We start from the raw sequence: 18,551 nt of genomic DNA, 5'->3' as shown, positions 1-18,551 counted from the left end.
CGTCAGTTTCAAGATATCAAATACTCATGTACGTTCTGCTTTAAAGATTGATTTTATAACTGTACATTTCTATTCTATAACAGTTTAATTGTAGTGTGTCTCGAGTCGCCCACCTTGATCACATTGTATTTGTTTTATCTCGACAATAATGATATGAAAAATAAAATAGACAAAAAAGTATTACGATGTTCAATTGATTGTCGTATGAGGCCTAGTGTGCTATCATCGATCCATTAACTAGGAATAGATTTATACTGTTTGAACACAATTAAATTTAATCGGATCAGAATTTGAATAAACAATGTTAGAAAAAAACATACCACAGATATCAGGCTGTCAAGTGGATATCGTTAGGTTCTTTCCGTCGTAATTGGTTTTAAATAATTTGTGAAGACACAGCAGTTCGTTTATTTTTTTCATTTGAATTGCTTAACATTTTCTCAAGCTCGACATTCAAAATGATACTTACTATACAGTATACGGGTTATTTTAGTTTTAAAAGACATGTATTTGCGACGATTACCCAAATATGCCTTAAAACCAACGAATCGCTTTAATTTCCTTACACTGAACCTCGCTCAGTTGGTTATTTTGTATATATGACATTTGTCTCTACCGTTAGAAAAATGACACGCAAAACCAACTATTCATTAAGATAATGATTTAACATGAAAATCCAACAATGATCAACAGTACTTTATTGTTAAAATTACGCGAGAGCCTTTTTTGAAAAAATTATCCATCCTAACTATCATTCATCGATACTAACGGCCATTTAACTTCAACTTCTAAAAAAAACATCAAACTAATAATGGATCGATACCTCAGAAATAGGGAAACAAGTGGTATTCAACTAAAAAAATTGTATAGTGTATATATTCTCCTTATATAAGTTATGTAATCCGACTGACCTGATACAGGTCTACAAAATAGAGATGTTTTATTTTTATTTTAGAAGTTGCGTTTGTATAATTCTATATACTACGCTGCAAATACGACATTCAAGCAAGTCTAACAGCATGTTTGAACTGTTGTTTTCTGAAATATTGTTTAAAAAAAACCGATGATTGTTGAAACAAGAGTGATATCAGAACTAGGTGAACAAACAGATTTTTTTTCATTTAGATCGTTTCATTATCGATTATCTTTTAACTTTCGATTCATTGTTAAAGTAAAATTACTAAAAGTACAGTACAATCATAACAGATTATCTACTACTACACGAAATCATTTGATGATAAAATGTAAAAATGTTCCCTGTAGGGAATATTGGGATCAAAAGAGCGATGATTTCTACCGAAGAATCTTGCTTCCTGGTCGCATCACGTAGAATGTCTGAATTAATGGATTTATATTGCAAATAAAGACAAAATGCCATTATCTTCATGACTAGTTTATGATTATGCCATACCAAGCGAGCAACATTTTCACTATCTAAGCTCTTTTATACATGGCTTTAAAGTGGAAGTTATTTTCGCTCCCTTTGAAGGCATTTCACTTTATTCTTGGTTCTTCCCACATATGTGTATAGTTTAAAAAATATCTGATACATATCAAAGCGTAAAATCAGACTTTATGTTTGCTGATTATTACTATATTTAATAATGAACTAAAGAAATTATAACGCTTTTACGCGACCATTTATAATGACGTCATATAGAAAGACCACGTGTCTTCATTGCTCATTCAGATTAAGAGATAAAAGTTGGCAACAATTTACCTAAAAACAATAGTAGATACACTGATTCCATCGTTTCTCATGCGAGGCAATAATTCATTATTTAAAAAAAAAGATCATGAAGCCATGCCTTTAAAATTAAGATATTTAATTGTCCCGATTGGAGAAATATCGTTTCACACTCGATGCAGTCACTGTGGTAGAATCTGTATGCATAAATATGGCCGCAATTAAAAGAGTATATAAGCCTTTACGTATTATTAACTGATTTTACAGATTGCGGCCATAACCTGTTTGAATGTACTTCTTTTAAAACATTTATGATGTATGAGATGTATTTTTCGTTACTCTAAATACATTGCTTATCTTAAGATTCATTTGTCATGTGTACTATTAATTATATAAATTCCTGTTTACAAAACTTTGAATTTTCGAGAAAAAAAAGGATTTCATTCTCCCAGACATAGATTACCTTAGCCGTATTTGGTACAACTTTTGAATTTTGGATCCTCAATGCTCTTCAACTTTGTACTTGTTTGGCTTTAAAAATATTCTGATATGGACGTCACTGATGAGTCTTATAAAGATGAAACGCGCGTCTGGCGTACTAAATGATAATCCTGGTACCTTTGATAACTATCATAACTCATATATACCAAATGGAATACCTGATGTATCTTACTTATCATAATTTATATCGTTTTAGACTTTAGACCATAACATATTTAAAAGAAGCCTCATAACATTCCCCTGAAAAAAAACCCGTTTAAATCTTCAACAGATAGTATCTGAATAGTTGTCGTAATAGCAACTATCTGATTTGCAATGGATTCCAATATGTAATTTGTTTAGTAAAGTTCACAAGATGCAATGCTGAATACTATTAACAGATAAGCCAGGAGTCGATTGAAGTTGATATAAATGAACCAGGATTTGCAAGAGGAATCAGAGCTATATCAAAATTAACGAAACCCAAATCTGAAACAGATTTTAACGTGTTGTTTTTCTACAAAAGCATCATTTTAGATGACTAGTTTGATGAATAACATCCGAACATGTTTGTGATTTGTCACAATTAACCTTAGAGAGCTAATGCATTTTTGATCAACCCACATATAACTATCAACGTCTGATTGAAGTTTTACAATGGATTAATGTCCTTATAGATTTTTAAAGTTTACTAATTGACAAGGTACTTTGTTATATTTGCATTACAATGCAATCTGCTTGAAAATTATCTTCTACAGGCCTTTCGAATTTTAATACAGCATGTGGATGTTTTGTACTGAAGGCAATTTACACAGTATTTATCTAACGAAGCTGCAATTTATTGTATTAAGTTATCGTATCGGTCTCTACATTAAGATTAAAAGTTTCACACAAAGAACATACTTCTAATATGTATTTTGATGTTTCTCTACACAAATCCCTACCATATTTGTTCTAGATTTAAGTTCAACTTGGTGATTTCAAGAATTACATTCTTGACAAGATTTCCATGCAAGAATTTTTTAATGAAAACTATCTGTGCAGGTTTGTTCACCACATGATGTTGAAAATAAAATAATGAGAAATCAGAGCTAAAGAATGAACAGCTAATTAATCAAATATGTAAATTAGATAGAATTTACAATCGTCGTGATTGATTTGAGTAAAATAACATTTGCCCTTTAAATGTTTGTGACACGATGGAATATTTCTAAAGCCTAATCCGGCATTCTTAAGTTCTAAATTTTTCCCTGCTTAACTTTTACAGTTAAAAAAATTACATTATTTCGCTGTAACGATTTCATTTCAACACTTAGTATGCGTCACATTCCAATTTAAGAAGTTTAAGAAATGACATTTCGAAATCTTACAACAAAACTGTATATAACTTGTATTATTTTACAAAGAAAAGGAAATGTTGGGTATATGTCAATGAGACAGTAACACAATTACAAAATGACCCATACTATGTTATAGACAATATGATGATTAATGTCCTTTTATTAAAATGAAAGGGGAAAACAAAATAAACGACAGATTTTATCTTAGTACCAATAAAAACAATGTTCACAGAACTTATAACAGTGTTTGAACTGATAACCTTTAAAACGTTATTGTACAGTTTTTGGAGAAAAAAAACTTAAAAGTGACAACAAATGCAGTTTGCCATGGCCTTTGTTTATTCTCGTATGATTTTTAATTTTAGTTCGTTTATATGTTTTGTAGTTTATTATGGCCTCCATTATCACTGAATTAGTACACATTTGTGTTGAGATGACATTTGAAGCCTGCCTTCGGATGCTGGATTTCTCGCTGTATTGGACACTTTTGGTGGCCTTCGGTTGTTTTATACTCTGTGATAGGGTAATTGTCTCTTTGACACATTCCCTTTTTCCATTCTCAATTTTATTTGACTACTTTCGGAAATTTAGAACAAATAACGAACCTTTAGCGGGGCACGTATGGGATGTGGTAGCATGTAATAAAGTAATGTGGTAGCTTGTAATAAAGTAATGTGGTGGACTAGTTTTTCATTCAAAAACAATTAGGTCTATCACTTTCTCGACAATATATAGGACAATGTATTTACTTCGTGTTTGAACATCCATAAAACCCACTTGCCTAATGAATATAGTATGGCTGCTATCGATCATCTGGCATTTGTATCAAATGTCAACAATTACATGTTCAACCCAAGGAGATATTTAATACTCCTTTATTATTGCAACGTAGTAGGTCAGGGAGGCTTATATAACTTTGTCAATGGTAAAACAATGTCATCAATTCTCTAACAAAGTAAATAGATTAAATGTCAACAATACCATGTTCACCTAAAGGAGAACATGCCTTCCTCCTTTATTATTGCAACCAACTAGGTTAGTGAGGATTTATATAAAATGCAATGGTAAAAAATGTCATTAGTTTTTCTAAAGAGTACACATAGTAAATGTAGATAAACTCATCATAGATAACTGGATTAAAAAAACATTTGTGCCAGATGCCGTTTCGTCTGTCTACAAAAGAGTCTTCAGTGACGCTCGAATACAAAAAGTATAAGTAAAAGGCCACAGAAAGTACGAAGTTGAAGAGGAATGAGAACTAAAATTTCTAAAAGTTTTGCCAAATACTGCTAAGGTAATCTATTCCTGATGAAGAAAAGACAGAAGTATTTCAAAACTTCAAAATTGTGTAAGCAATACTATCCCGAGGAGAATATGTTTCCTCTTTCGTTATGGCAACCAACTAGGTCAGTGAGAATTGATATGACTATGTCAATATTTAAACAATGTCATCAATTCTTCTACAGGGTTTACAGATTTTAAAAATGTCAACAATACCATGATAAACCAAAGGAACATATGTGGCACTCCTTTATTATTGTGCCAACTAGGTCAGGGAGGATTGATATAAGTGTGTCAATGGTAAAACAATGTCATCAATTCTTCTACAGGGTAAAAATATCAATAATACCATGATAATCCAAAGGAACATATGTTTCCCTCCTTAATTATTACAACCAAATAGGTCAGTGAGGATTTATATAAGTTGTCAATGAAAAACACAATGTCATCAATTCTTCTACAGGGTAAAAATATCAATAATACCATGATAAACCAAAGGAGAATATGCTTCCCTCCTTAATTATTGCAACCAAATAGGTCAGTGAGGATTTATATAAGTTGTCAATGGTAAAACAATGTCATTAATTCGTTTAAGGGGTAAATATATTAAATAAGATACAGTTGGCTGTCATTAAACCATGTGTGACATATTGAATATATAACTATGATTAAAAAATGGGGTGAACAATACCAGAGGGATATTCAACCTCATAGATCAAAAATGAACTGACAACGCTAGAAAAGAAAAACTTAAATAAGTAGTTAAATGAAAAGGAATATGAATTCTCGGTAAGAACCCACACTTGTATGAATATGATAAAGATAAAACTACTTGTGAGCTACATGTATTCCACTCGTACTCTCCATAGTCCAGCTCTGGAAATAAAGACCTTTGATTTCCCCAAAAAGACAAGCTTGCAGCCATAATTAAATCATTTTATAGGATTAATAGCTTACTGTTGTTTTTAAGTAACAATGGCAATGGTTGTTACATTTGACGATCCGTTATAAACCGTATATTTTTATTCTTAATGTTTTTCATCTTCGTTCTTTGGCTATTTCAGCAGATAATGATAGTGATATTTGATTGAAGTAATGGTATTCATCGTAATTGACCCTTTCATTCAGACGAACAGAAAAGTATGAACATGACCCTCTACATTATTAGAATTGAAAAATAATTATTCTATTTTTGGCCATATATTTAATAGTCTAAATCCGTAATACAAAATAATTTACCTCTAAAAGAGACTAATGTAGTTTCAATCGATGTTGTCTATATAGTTTTATTAATTATTAATAAAGAATTACTGTCTGTGAAATTCTGTAATTTCCCGATTGACTTGATTTTCCGGTTATATTGAACACTGAGTAGTCATTGATCAAAGGACGCTTTCGAGTCTCGATCCGATCTATCAACAAATCCTTTTAAATTTGACAAACAATTGCTAAAATTTCATATTTACAACCTATTCCCACTTCATAACAAAGCTTCAAAATGGCTAGTTATATATTTTATAAACGAGCATACACATAAAAAAATACACAGAATAACGACTACATTAAGATACAGATATAGACGAATTATATCTTCGAAACAAATCATAAAATAGAAGCAGGAATAACTTGCTTGAAACCAGGCCTCCCGAGGGTAAGCGTTTCCTACTTCACCAACAGTACATTTACATAGGATAATCAAGTCGCCATTACTATCGTAAAAATATCAGAATGATATATTGAAATCTACATATAAAAACCATTGTCCAGTAGTTATCACCAATTTATAAATCACATTTTCTAGAGATTATAAAGAATACATTAACAGACTCATACTTAGTCTACTGATTTTATTATTATGATATCAAGCACTTGTCTCAGAAATTGTTTTCTTATGTATACATTAATATGATGGCATATAGAAACTTTTATTCTGAGACAAGTGCCTGTGATTATAATACCCCAAGTAACCTGTTAGGAATGTTGCTTTTGATTTACGTTTGTGTAAACAACCAAAAGTTTGGCTATCGTTTAAGCTTCTTTTTTGCGCCTGTCCAAAGTCAGAAGCCTCTGGCCTTTGTTAGTCTTGTATTATTGTTAATTTTAGTTTCTTGTGTACAATTTGGAGTTGAGTATGACGATCATTATCACTGAACTAGTATATATATTTGTAAGGGGCCAGCTGAAGGACGCCTCGGAGTGCGGAAATTTCTCGCTGCTTTGATGACCTGTTGGCGACTTTCTGTTGTTGTCTGTTCTATGGTCGGGTTGTTGTCTCTTTGACACATTCCCCATTTCCATTCTCAATTTTTTCTACTTCAGTTTTAATTCATAACATATTTAACATATATTACGTGATACTCGTCTTATTTGAAGCTATACTGTACGATCTATATAGGCGAGTGACATTTTCAGAAAAGACGCTTAGTTAGTGACTTTAATGCACTCACCTAACACACAGCGGAATTTTTTATATGTTATAGTATAGTATCTGAACTTCCTTTTTTGGTCGGTCGTAAAAAAATTGTACGGTGCAATTTTTGTAAAAATTGAATTAAATTTGAGAAATAATTCCAAATTGACAAATTATCAACAGTGTTGAAGCGTGAAAAATTAACATGAAGCTTTATTTTCTGTTGTCACAATGCAAACATTATGTACGTTTAACATGTCATTGAATAAAAAAATATTTTTCGAAAATAAAAGAAGTAATTTTTGCGAGAGAAAAAAAGATTGTCGTAACATTTTTGAATTTTTTTATAAAAATGGTGCCAATTTTCATATTTTTTTCATTTCTTATATATTTTTGGCTAGAAACACAAATTAATGATGTTCGTATTATTCAAAAGTTCATTACTTGTTTCATACATATCGTTATCACTGTATTATTCTCGATTTTATACCCTTTTACACACTCCCCCTTTTCAATCAAATTTCACAAATCGCTTTCTCTGTTAATAACCCTTAAGTTAACGGACCTAAATGCTTTGAAAAATGTATGAACAACCATGAAGGCATTGTTTTTAGTACAAATATTACGCAAAATATAAAAAAAATAAATTAAAGGGCCAAAAGACATGTAGAAGCTGAGATGTCAACGTTTTTTTCTTGGTAGAAAACCAAGATCTCATCATTCTTTGTCAATTTGCACTTACAAAAGGCAGTGATTATGAAGAACTATTAAAAAATACTTCTTTCTCAATTGGAGCAATGCACATTTTAGTTTTACAACTAAAAGTACGCAAAAATGTGTCAAATCTGATAGTTTCCCCATGAACTTGAACGTGAGATATGTCCACCTTTTAAATTTCCTACCGTTTTAACCATCGCATACGGTAGACGTATTGATGGTGCAAATTTGGTCAGTGTTTTAGAGGAAGCATAGTGTAATACTATGTGTCAGGGCCACGTCAAGAGCCTGTATGTTGACATGCTATAAATACTTATATCTCTTCATTCAGTTGACAAATTTTGAATTCTTCGTAGACATTTGAAATGGTGTCTTCTCATTTATCCAACTTTTTAAAATAAGTTCGAGCGTCACCGATGAGTCTTATGTAGATGAAACGCGAGTCTAACGTAAACAATCGATCATATGCCTGATAAATTTCAAATTGATTTGTTATTCATTATGGTTGTCGTTAGTTGCTTTTTATGATTTTTGCCTCTTTTTTTGTTTTAAGCATGAATCAAGCTTTTGAGTATCTAATTAAAATTGTTTTAGAACCTTTGTAGCTTATTATACAGTGTTGGCTATTGCTTCTTGTTTTCAGCCATACGATAAGCTAAAGTTGTTTACCTCAAATCATTTAGTTTCTGGTATACATATTTCATAGTGTCCTTTTAATCATACTTATCAAAGGTACCGGGCTTATAATATGATATAATCAGGCTTCGTATTAAAAAATTTAGAAGAGTAATGTCAGAGGATCAAAGATGGCCTGACACTTCGTTGTATTTTAGACCTGGAACAACTATGTGCTGTTTACGAGTTTTATAACCAATGGGAATTATGGTTGGCGATGCACCATGTTTATTGTGCATGTATAGTTTCTTCTATTAAATATATGTTCCTTCATGCTCTTTCAGGTTTTAACAGCTCAACTATCTATGTTCCTAAGAAAACTCTCTTTTAACGCTTTCGATATCATCAATAGATGGCGGGTCTGTCACAAATAATACAAAATTCATATTGACACGTAGATCAGTGCTGCAAGAAAACTCTAAAGTGTCCGAAACCAAAAATAAGTATGTATAAGTCTAATCAAGACGATTTGAGCCAGCTTCTTAATATCAGACTTTTAATCAAATAGATTTCCATCGTGTCAAGCCTACCACCAAGTGCATCATCATTCAACTACATGTTCTGAAAACTGCCAAACAAAGACATGGCGTCATAACAAACAAATACGGCAGTAGGTTTACCCAAGTATGAGTACGGATGACAAAAGTGGTCGTAAAACGTCATACTTTCTTCAGGATTTGATTAATTTGTTTTTGTGAAGTAAAAATATATGCATTATGGACCTTAAGCTAGTGCATGTACTGAAATCATTGTAAGCATCTGTTTCAATGAATAATGTCAGAAACAGCTAAGTATACGGAATTGTTCCAGTAGAGAAAAAGCCTCACAGGCTCAGATTTAAAATATGAATTTCGACTGTCTTATATTGTTAAAAATCACAAAAAAGATTAATTGTAATAAATTTGATTTATGTCGTTTCTTTTAAAGAAATAGGCTATTCACAGAGACTCATCCAGAATGACAAAAACCTATATAATAAGTTTAGACGAACTATATCTTGCAAATTCATACTAGTTGATAAATATCTATATATTATATCTTAGTTTTGAATACTGGTAAGAGATAAATGCTTGCATTTTTAACTGCAAACCTTTTGACTGCACAAGTGTGAGTGAAAATAAATGCAGTCGTAATAAAAAAAAATACGTTAAGAAATTAAAATGTATGTAAAGTATTATAATTCCAAATATCAAAATAAAGGTCACCGTGGGACCTAACTTTAGTTTGTAAATCACTGCATTACAATTTTGCATATGGGGTCAGTTTCACAACAAATCTTACGACATTAAGCTGGTCGTAAGTCATGAATAGTTCAGTTTACTTACGATTAATCTTGTCTTATGTTTTTTTGTGAAACCGACTTCTGTATCTGAAGTTTGTAAACCTTGGTTTTGCAGCTATATATGTCGCGGGCAGGATTACATTATGATTGGATCCATATTATAATGACCTAATTTTGGTTTATGACCATCCCCTATTATATGATGTGTATGCATACTTAGTTTGGAAAACCCAGGTTCAACGGTTCAAAAGATATATACCGGACACAAACCAGACAAGCACGAATCAAACAATGTTTGAAAACTTGACGGCTCAAATGTCAATGTCAAAATAAACTGATTTAATTTATGAAGAACCACGTGTCATCCCATTATAAATCTCTGAACTAAGTGTGTTTAACATCAGTTCTATAGTTCAAAGCAATGCATTTCATATTTGAAATCATTGGTTTTTGGATGAACTATATATGTGTATACATGTATAGGTTATCTGATTTAATTTGACACTGGTCGCAAACAAGAGGGGACTGACAGACGGACAGACTTAAAATGTGATTCATATATCCGGTTTAACTTTGCTTGTGGTTGTATTAAACATGTAAAATAGTGATTTCCGATCTTGACACGGTGTGTAGGCTGTTATCAAACAGGAGACTTGTGTCACTGTTAATGTGACAAAGACGTCTAATTTTTACCCTCCATATTACGTTGTTTTCTCTCTCTTTTACTCGTCCAACTTACAAATATTTCATCATATTTTTTTATTTTGCATAGCACACCATCACTTATAGGAAATATCAACACATTTAAGGTCAAATATTTGATATTATACGTCGTTTTTGTAGAAAGTACCGTTTTATGTATAGCAAAGTGAAAACGTCAAAATGACGGCAATTATCGCCAAACCATAAACGATATGCAACTAAGAATCAGAGAGATGTTATCATAGTATCGTGTAAAGTTAAATTTGAAGTTATATATTACCAGCTTCTTCAAATAAGACAATAATGCTACAAAAGTGTTATTCTTTCATTTTTTTTATGAATGACCTTCGACCCAAATTCCAAAAAAAATGCACCATATTTCACTTTTACGACCGGGAAAAAGGAATCTACAGATGTTTTCCTTTCGAATGACATATAATATAGCTGTGTGTTAGATGGGTGCATTAAAAATATTTTTTAGGTCTGAATCTCACTCGCCTAATATTAATATAGGTCAATTATAAAGACAGGTCTGTACGCTTTATGTCATTTGTAACTGTACCAAATCTATACCAAATGTTTTGTTGGTCGTGTTTTGAATACATTTTTTCTCTCTCTGAAAAGTCGGTTGTAGGTAAAGTAGTTGGCTTGTTTAAGTATATTTGGTACTTCATCTTCTTTTTATAAAACAATTAAGGAAGCAAAATTAACTCTATATGAACATTGTTACCTCAATCCCTTTATGGCGTAAAAGCAAATTGTTTATTTTCTTTCATTCAATACAATCTTACATCCTTTTGATATAAACAAAATGCAGAGGTTGAAAATAGATTTTTGTTTACTTAATACCCAGTGGCAAATATTTTATGGATAATAAAGTTACTGCAGTGAAGGACGGCAAATGTGAACTGCTTTTGAAAATAAAGGTTCGATCGATAGATACAGTGCAAACTATGGCAGTATTATACAATACGATATAAACAATGTAATCATTTAGATAACTACGAAGCATATCTCTATAGTTTCTAGATAACTTGATAAAACTTGTAATAGAGTAGAGATAGGGTAAAAAATCGAATGTACTTAAGCAAATAAAAGTATGAACTGATAGACCAAACACGTTGTTGTTAAGAACGAATGAAAGCAGAAATACATAGAACAAATGCAGCTTAACCGTAAACATATCTATTGTAAGTACGAGCTATAAGCATATTTTTAGTTTACTTTCTATAGTCTCTGCACTACACGGTAGCTGAAGTTTAGCCGCAGGGTATTCATTGTGAATTTTTTTAAGAGATAAAACATTTTTCTGGAGTAGAAATGTTCATCCTTATGCATGGCTGGTCTACATTGAAATTTATGAAAGATTTAAAAAAGAACAGTTGTGCTTATTGTTTCTGTTTTCCAGGTGCCTATTTGATTATTTATGTTACTATCTATCATTTATGTTTTAGCTGGGATCGACAAGTAAGTAGACATACGGATAATTATAGCAAATATAGTTAAATAAACTTCCTTTAGAAATTATATTAAAATTCCGTATCAAACACACCGTGAACCATTACTGTTTTTTGTTTCTCGTGTTTATGCTATTCAACGTTAACCACCACGGTTTTAGAAACATTGTCATCCATGAATCTCTGTCGTCTATTCGGTAGCTAAACATATGAGCGAGAAGGTTGCTGATTTATCTGTAAGGGAAATATTTAAAGAAAAAAAAACTGCAGATAAATACGCAGCCGCGTCGAGTCGAAATAGGATGTCTTTTAAAGTGTAAGTATTAAGATCGCTTAAGTTGAAGAACCCATGCAACAACTCTTTGACCTTGCAAAATGTCTGCTCCTATCAAAAGATCCTGTCTCGTTTAAAAGTGATATCGAAAATTCCAATCCTTTTTCCCGATCCTACCAATGTGTAGAACCTACCTATTTCGTGAACTATTTGTCACTGCACTCTACGAAAGCAGTAAATGATCGATCACGTTATCCTGACTTATTGATAATAGTAAAAACGAAAGTACAGAACAACCAGGAAGAAATTTGAATTATATTCCATAAAAGGAGTTCGGCTGTTGTTGAAGAGATAGAATAATAAATGAATAATAACGGTAGTATAGACAGCTGAAAATGTCACATGACATCATGGTTATAAAAACGGATAAATCACAGAACATAAGTGAAATGTCTGCTTTCAATAAAATCCTCAGACATCCACGACAAATTACCTTGCCGCATTAATGGCACTTCAATCAATGCTACGGACAAAACCATTTTTGTAATTGATAATCGTTGGCTGTGTGTGTAAATTTTGTCATTAACTGGTTCTCTGGACATATTGTTACATTATTAATGACCAAAGTTCTCAACGCTATTTGTGGATTATACTTTTTTTAGCAAAATAACAGAGGAACGTAATACTGTGAAGTGAGAAAATTTCGGGAAGAGGTATCACTTTTGATACCTTGGGGAAGATAAACTTGCAAGCCTATACCCTCGCGTATATTTGATCTTAATGATCGAGAAAATAAATCCTTGCCAACAAAGTTGATACTTGAAATATTGAAAAATTAATTATTATACTAATATTTTTAGGGGTATTTTTCACTTAATGAAGAACTAACTATTAATATTTCTTGCATTCTGGCTCACTGCTCGACTGTTGAGGCAAAAGGGAGAACAGACCAGGATTACAGGCTACAATAGATCTATCAATCAAAACACGACTCTAAATGATTCCAAGACGAAAATATGTCCGTTATTCTTATTTTTATCTAACCAACAGGTTTGATGAACGGTATTTGCATAACAATTAAAAAAAGGAGGCAATAAAATTTTAATAAATCTGGCAATATTTATCCCTCCTTTCTGTTAGATATGTTGATTCTCTAATTTGAGACAAAACTATAATGATGACATTCAAGACAATTGTATAAATCCTTGTAATTCGAGAGGTTTTAATTGGCTATTTTACGCATAGCATGTATATATGGCATTTCTCTTTCTGAAGGTTATTATCAAATCTGTTTCACCAAGTTTTATATCCAATTGTGATTGTTTCATCTCAATCGAAGAGTTAAATTACAATAAATCATTTGGATTCGTTTTTCTTAGAAACGAAACAGCACCAGATGTAATCACAAAGTCCGGTGAAGAAAGTTCTTTAATTCCTCCGAGAGATGATTGTGACAATCATGATAAAGATATATTTGATGTATGTGATTTTGAAGTGTTAAGACATAGTTTGGTCCCTATCTCTTAGTTACAATTACTATGTTTTCTTATATCTTTGACGAAAACGTTAGTCTTGTATTATTCTAATGTTAGTTTCTTCAACTTGTGTACAATTTGGAAATTAGTATGGCGTTCATTATCACTGAACTAGTATAAATTTGTTAAGGGGCCAGCTGAAGAACGCCTTTGGGTGCGGGAATTTCTCGCTACATTGAAGACCTGCTGTTGTTTTTCCTATGGTCGGGTTGTTGTCTCTTTGACACATTCCCAATTTCCATTCTCAATTTTAACATCAAATTTTCAGGTTATAACATGCAATATGTCCTACATTTTAAAGTTAAACTATTATATTGAACGATACTGTTACTAATGCAATATTTTGTAATGGATTTTTTTTGTTCTTTATGAAATTGGTTAATGTTAGCGAATGCTATCACTATAGACTAGATTATATTCGTCTGACGACATCCGTTAATTTAGAAAAAGGTATCCTCTGATATTACTGGGCCAAATAGAACCAACGATGACCAAACTCATTCTGAAGAGTATCTAGCCATTACAAAAGTTAGACGATCACCGTAAGACAATATGGTCATCATTGCTGAAATATTACATTAGGTAAAATGCAAGTAGTCATATATCTGACATATTTAAATAAATTTATCACAGGATAAAACATGCTATAAAGAGTGTCTTGATCTACCTACCACCGTTTAGAGAAGTTGTCTAAATTACTAACGACTTCTTATAGCAGGTATTGCACTTAAACATTATAATTAAACCCCACTCCCCCGGAAAAAAAAGGAAAAAAAACGAACAGAAATTTACGAACACCATATCCTATTCCGTTTTACGACCCTACAAAAGGTAAGTAGAAATAAGAAGATGTTGTATAAGTACAAATGAGACAACTCTTAATTTCTTCCTTTTAAACGGAAATACCTTTGTCTTTATCTTGTTCCAAATTCATATCCCCTAACACATTCTTCTCAATCACAATCTTTATAATCTATATGGTTTATAGTATATAACGTCATAGATACGTGATTTCTCTTCAATTTTACACCTTCGCATTCACAAAGAAATAAGGACGTCAAGTTAATTATAATTATATGACTGAAAGCTTACCTGCATTGTGCTAAGAACATCTCTGACAAAAAAGGTTTCTTTAGCTAAACTTCCTTCGGACAATATGTCTTTTAAAACAACAGCACCTATTAAATCATGCCTTGAAAATCTATCAAAGTCGTAAACATTCAATTGAAGTGTGCGATCTTGAAGTTCTTGATATAACGCCGAAAATGTAAACGATTCATTAAATTCTGGATCTAATGTCTTCCTGTGTACCTTTGTTTGACATTTATTTTTCCTGTCCGGAAGCAGGTATATTTTGACATAAGGATCCGAAGTACCAGAGAAGTCGCGTGCAGGAAGGTCTTCAGCACTAATTATGTTTACTTTTAATTCCTCATTATCATGGAGGTAATTGAGACTAAAATATAGTTTTCCACAGAGTCTATGCTCACTCCTTATGCTATCAACCGATGATTGTTTGTATAATTCGGGCTTTATTTTGCCAAGTTTCGGTTGTTCCTTTTGTCTTACACTTTGTATTTGAAATTCTATATTTGATAACTGTCGCTGGAATGTAAGATGCCGTTGCGACACTGTTGGCAGTGTTGCTTGTCTCGAATTTGTTTTGAAAAGTCCTCTTCGACGGAAAAAGTCTAATTTTGATTGAGATTGCTTAGCTAGGTCTGGAGTGCTCTGACTTATTTTAAGGTTGCTACTATGAAGTGAGTTTGGGGATTCATCGGTTTCTATAGACAATTCTGATGAAAGAAGTTTCTTCTTTCGGCGACAGAACATCCATGATAGATAAACCACAACAGCAGCAAACAATACAATGACCCCAGATAGAATGGTAAAGATATATCCTAGAGATAAACCTGAAAAAAATTAATTTGAGAGTCTTGAAGAATCACGTCAAGGGTATAGTATTATGTCGGATTATCTCTCTGATCAAATAAACATTTGGTTTACTTTTGATAATTTGCTGAATACTGTTTTGACCATTGTTTGTATGTGCAGGCAAATGTGTAACTGTTATTCCTATTCTGGTTGACATGACACTATTTTTTAATTTTACTGAAGTTGCTAGTTTCTGTTTTAATTATTAATTTTACTCGATTTCAATGTTCGTTCCATTTGGTGTTTGCTGCATTTTTTGTACACTTTATAACTCAAAATCTTTTTTTTGTTCAGCTTGATCACTATCACAGCAACGTAATAAGAACTAAGTGTCCATACAAATAAGTAATTTTTGTATCGTTCAGATGGGAACATGGTTCATATTATCTCAGGAGTGTACAAGGGATAAATGAATATGCTCAAATATAGATATTTTTTTGGACGAAAAGGAATCCGAATTGATTTTATTTTTAAACAATAATTGTAACGTAGGTGGACATAATGAGATAATTACATACATACATGTTTAGAGGACAACATCATCAATGAATGGTCCTTACTTTTGTATGTGTTTGTTTGTTCCCTTTGTGGATCGCGGATTGTAAAATAGCATTTACCACTGATACAACTTAAAGCTAATGCACATGGATTGTGTGTAGCACACTCACAGAATGGCCATTATTTGTACTATGTAATATTAATTAAAAGCTAGTGCCATTATTTTGTTACTTATTCAACGAAAATGCATGCAAGTTCCACGCACATCACATGCATTAAAAGCCGAATTAAAGAAAAAATAAAGTAATAATAGGTAGTAAATGAATTAAATTTTATAAATGGGTGTAGTATAATTCTAAAAATGTATATCAACTTGGGGTAATCATTTCAAGAAAACACACGTTTGGTTAGATACAGGATAACTGTATGGCCTATTCTGTCCCGTACGTTGAGTTGATTCTTCGTATAGGGTGCGTGTCATGCTCTCTACACGGCAAAGAGCCTTTGCAACACAATCTCGGAGTGGCATGTTAGAAGGTCAATTTTCTGTTCTTATCCACTATGTCTTCATTTCTAAGTGGCACTCCAAATTCAAGCTCATCATCCAAGATGACCACCCTTTGAGAAATAATGTGTTGTATAATTTGCTAAATTAATCTCGCCATAAATATGCATGAAATATGTGCCACTGGACGTTAAGCAAGCGATATAAGAAAGTCGTTTCAACAATTAATAACTATTATTAGAGCTTACCAGTGTCTGGTTGGTGGACTTTTGAATGTTCCTTCATCTCATTTGGTATGCAAACCAGCTAATCTAACTAAATAAAATATTTTAAATGTGTCATCCCAAGTAAACGTAGCATAAAACATCCATTCTGCAATGGCGTTATGTCTACCATATGAACAACTTCTAGTAGTCCGAGTAATCCTATTAAACTAGACTGCTATACAGAAAACAATATCTACTCAGCCATTAAAACTTTAATTGCACTGCACTTGTAAATATTACGCAAAAATATATTTAATATTATATGTTTTTACGACGGCATTGTGGTGTTCACAAGACTATTGATATAATGTCGTATCTTGTATATTAATTATGTATACGTACAATACTAGAATCCCGATAAATAATTATTGCATGGCTGTAAATCCTACAGACTGAATTGTAAACTGAGAGACAATAACGCTCCTGATTATCATCCGAAACTAATATAAAGGTAAAAAAAAGCTATTAACCTGTTTCCAATGAAGTCGGACTGTACGTACAATATTTGTTTAGAAAGGTCTTGTTTAAATAGCTTAGATACATTTTTACTGCATATTTTGTTGCGTTTCAACGTTTATTGATTTAATTTGATACGTGGAGATAATAATCTGAGGGAATAAAACATTATCCATTAGAAAATTAAACGGTACATGCATAATATGAATGGTGCAATATGCTGGTTAGCACAGAGGTGGTATATCTATTATGTCAATGCAATGCTTTTTTATATGTTTAATTACTACGATATATATACATGTAGTATCTAAGATCCGTAACAAAAACTCGCTGATACACCAAAACAAAAAAGTGCTGTAAAATCCAAACGAAAAGAGAATCTGTCTTTATTTCAAAATTAAGAAAAACGAGTATAGGGTAAATCTTATTTAGTAAAATAAACTCCTTTAAATGAAACAACATATTTGTAACGTTTGGAGGACGAGTTGTTTTCAACAAACTATCCGCATGCCAATGAGAACCAGATGTACTATCTTTTGTTCTGGAATATGACTCCTGAATTAGATTTCTCGCCGAGTTTGTACTAACATGAGCAAAACGACGGGTGTCACATATGGATAAGGAGTTGCATACACTTCTGAAACACACGAGATCATCCCCAGTTTTTGTGGGGATCGTGTTGCTCAGTATTTAGTTTACTATGTTGTGTTTTTATACTGCTGCTTTTCTTGTCGTGTTTCTTTTTCCTTTTTACGCCATGACGTTGTCAATTTATTTTCAAATTATGTCTTTGAATATCCCTTTGTTATCTTCCGGCTTGGTTAAGATTAAGGTTAACAAAATGGTTTAACGAAAAGTACAAAATGACTAACTTGAAGTTTAATAGAAATGTCATTGTGCGCCATTTATATCTACCTTTGCAACCGATTGTGTTTTTTTTTCATTATTATTGGTGCACTTGTCTCTTGACTTCAATATTTGATTTCTTTTTTATCACAACTGAAGAATGATTTTATATTATATTTACTTGAAGGTATCATATTCTACTGAA

General features: G+C 32.0%; 1 protein-coding gene across 1 annotated transcript in view; it reads right to left on the bottom strand.

The window, feature by feature from the left end:
* LOC134688363 (synaptotagmin-9-like) overlaps positions 1–17,545 on the bottom strand; it is a 30,810-nt gene extending 13,265 nt beyond the window's left edge. The window contains exons 1-2 of the mRNA XM_063549021.1: positions 17,027–17,545; positions 14,933–15,753 (exon numbers count right to left, since the gene is read on the bottom strand). Of these exons, the coding sequence (XP_063405091.1) occupies positions 14,933–15,753; positions 17,027–17,063 (858 nt within the window). The 5' untranslated portion in view covers positions 17,064–17,545. The remainder of the gene's footprint in view (positions 1–14,932; positions 15,754–17,026) is intronic.
* Between the last annotated feature and the right edge of the window lie 1,006 nt (positions 17,546–18,551).

This window comes from Mytilus trossulus, chromosome 10, assembly GCF_036588685.1.
Source record: "Mytilus trossulus isolate FHL-02 chromosome 10, PNRI_Mtr1.1.1.hap1, whole genome shotgun sequence".
NCBI lineage: Eukaryota > Metazoa > Mollusca > Bivalvia > Mytilida > Mytilidae > Mytilus > Mytilus trossulus.
This window is presented reverse-complemented; position numbering and strand designations above follow the sequence as displayed.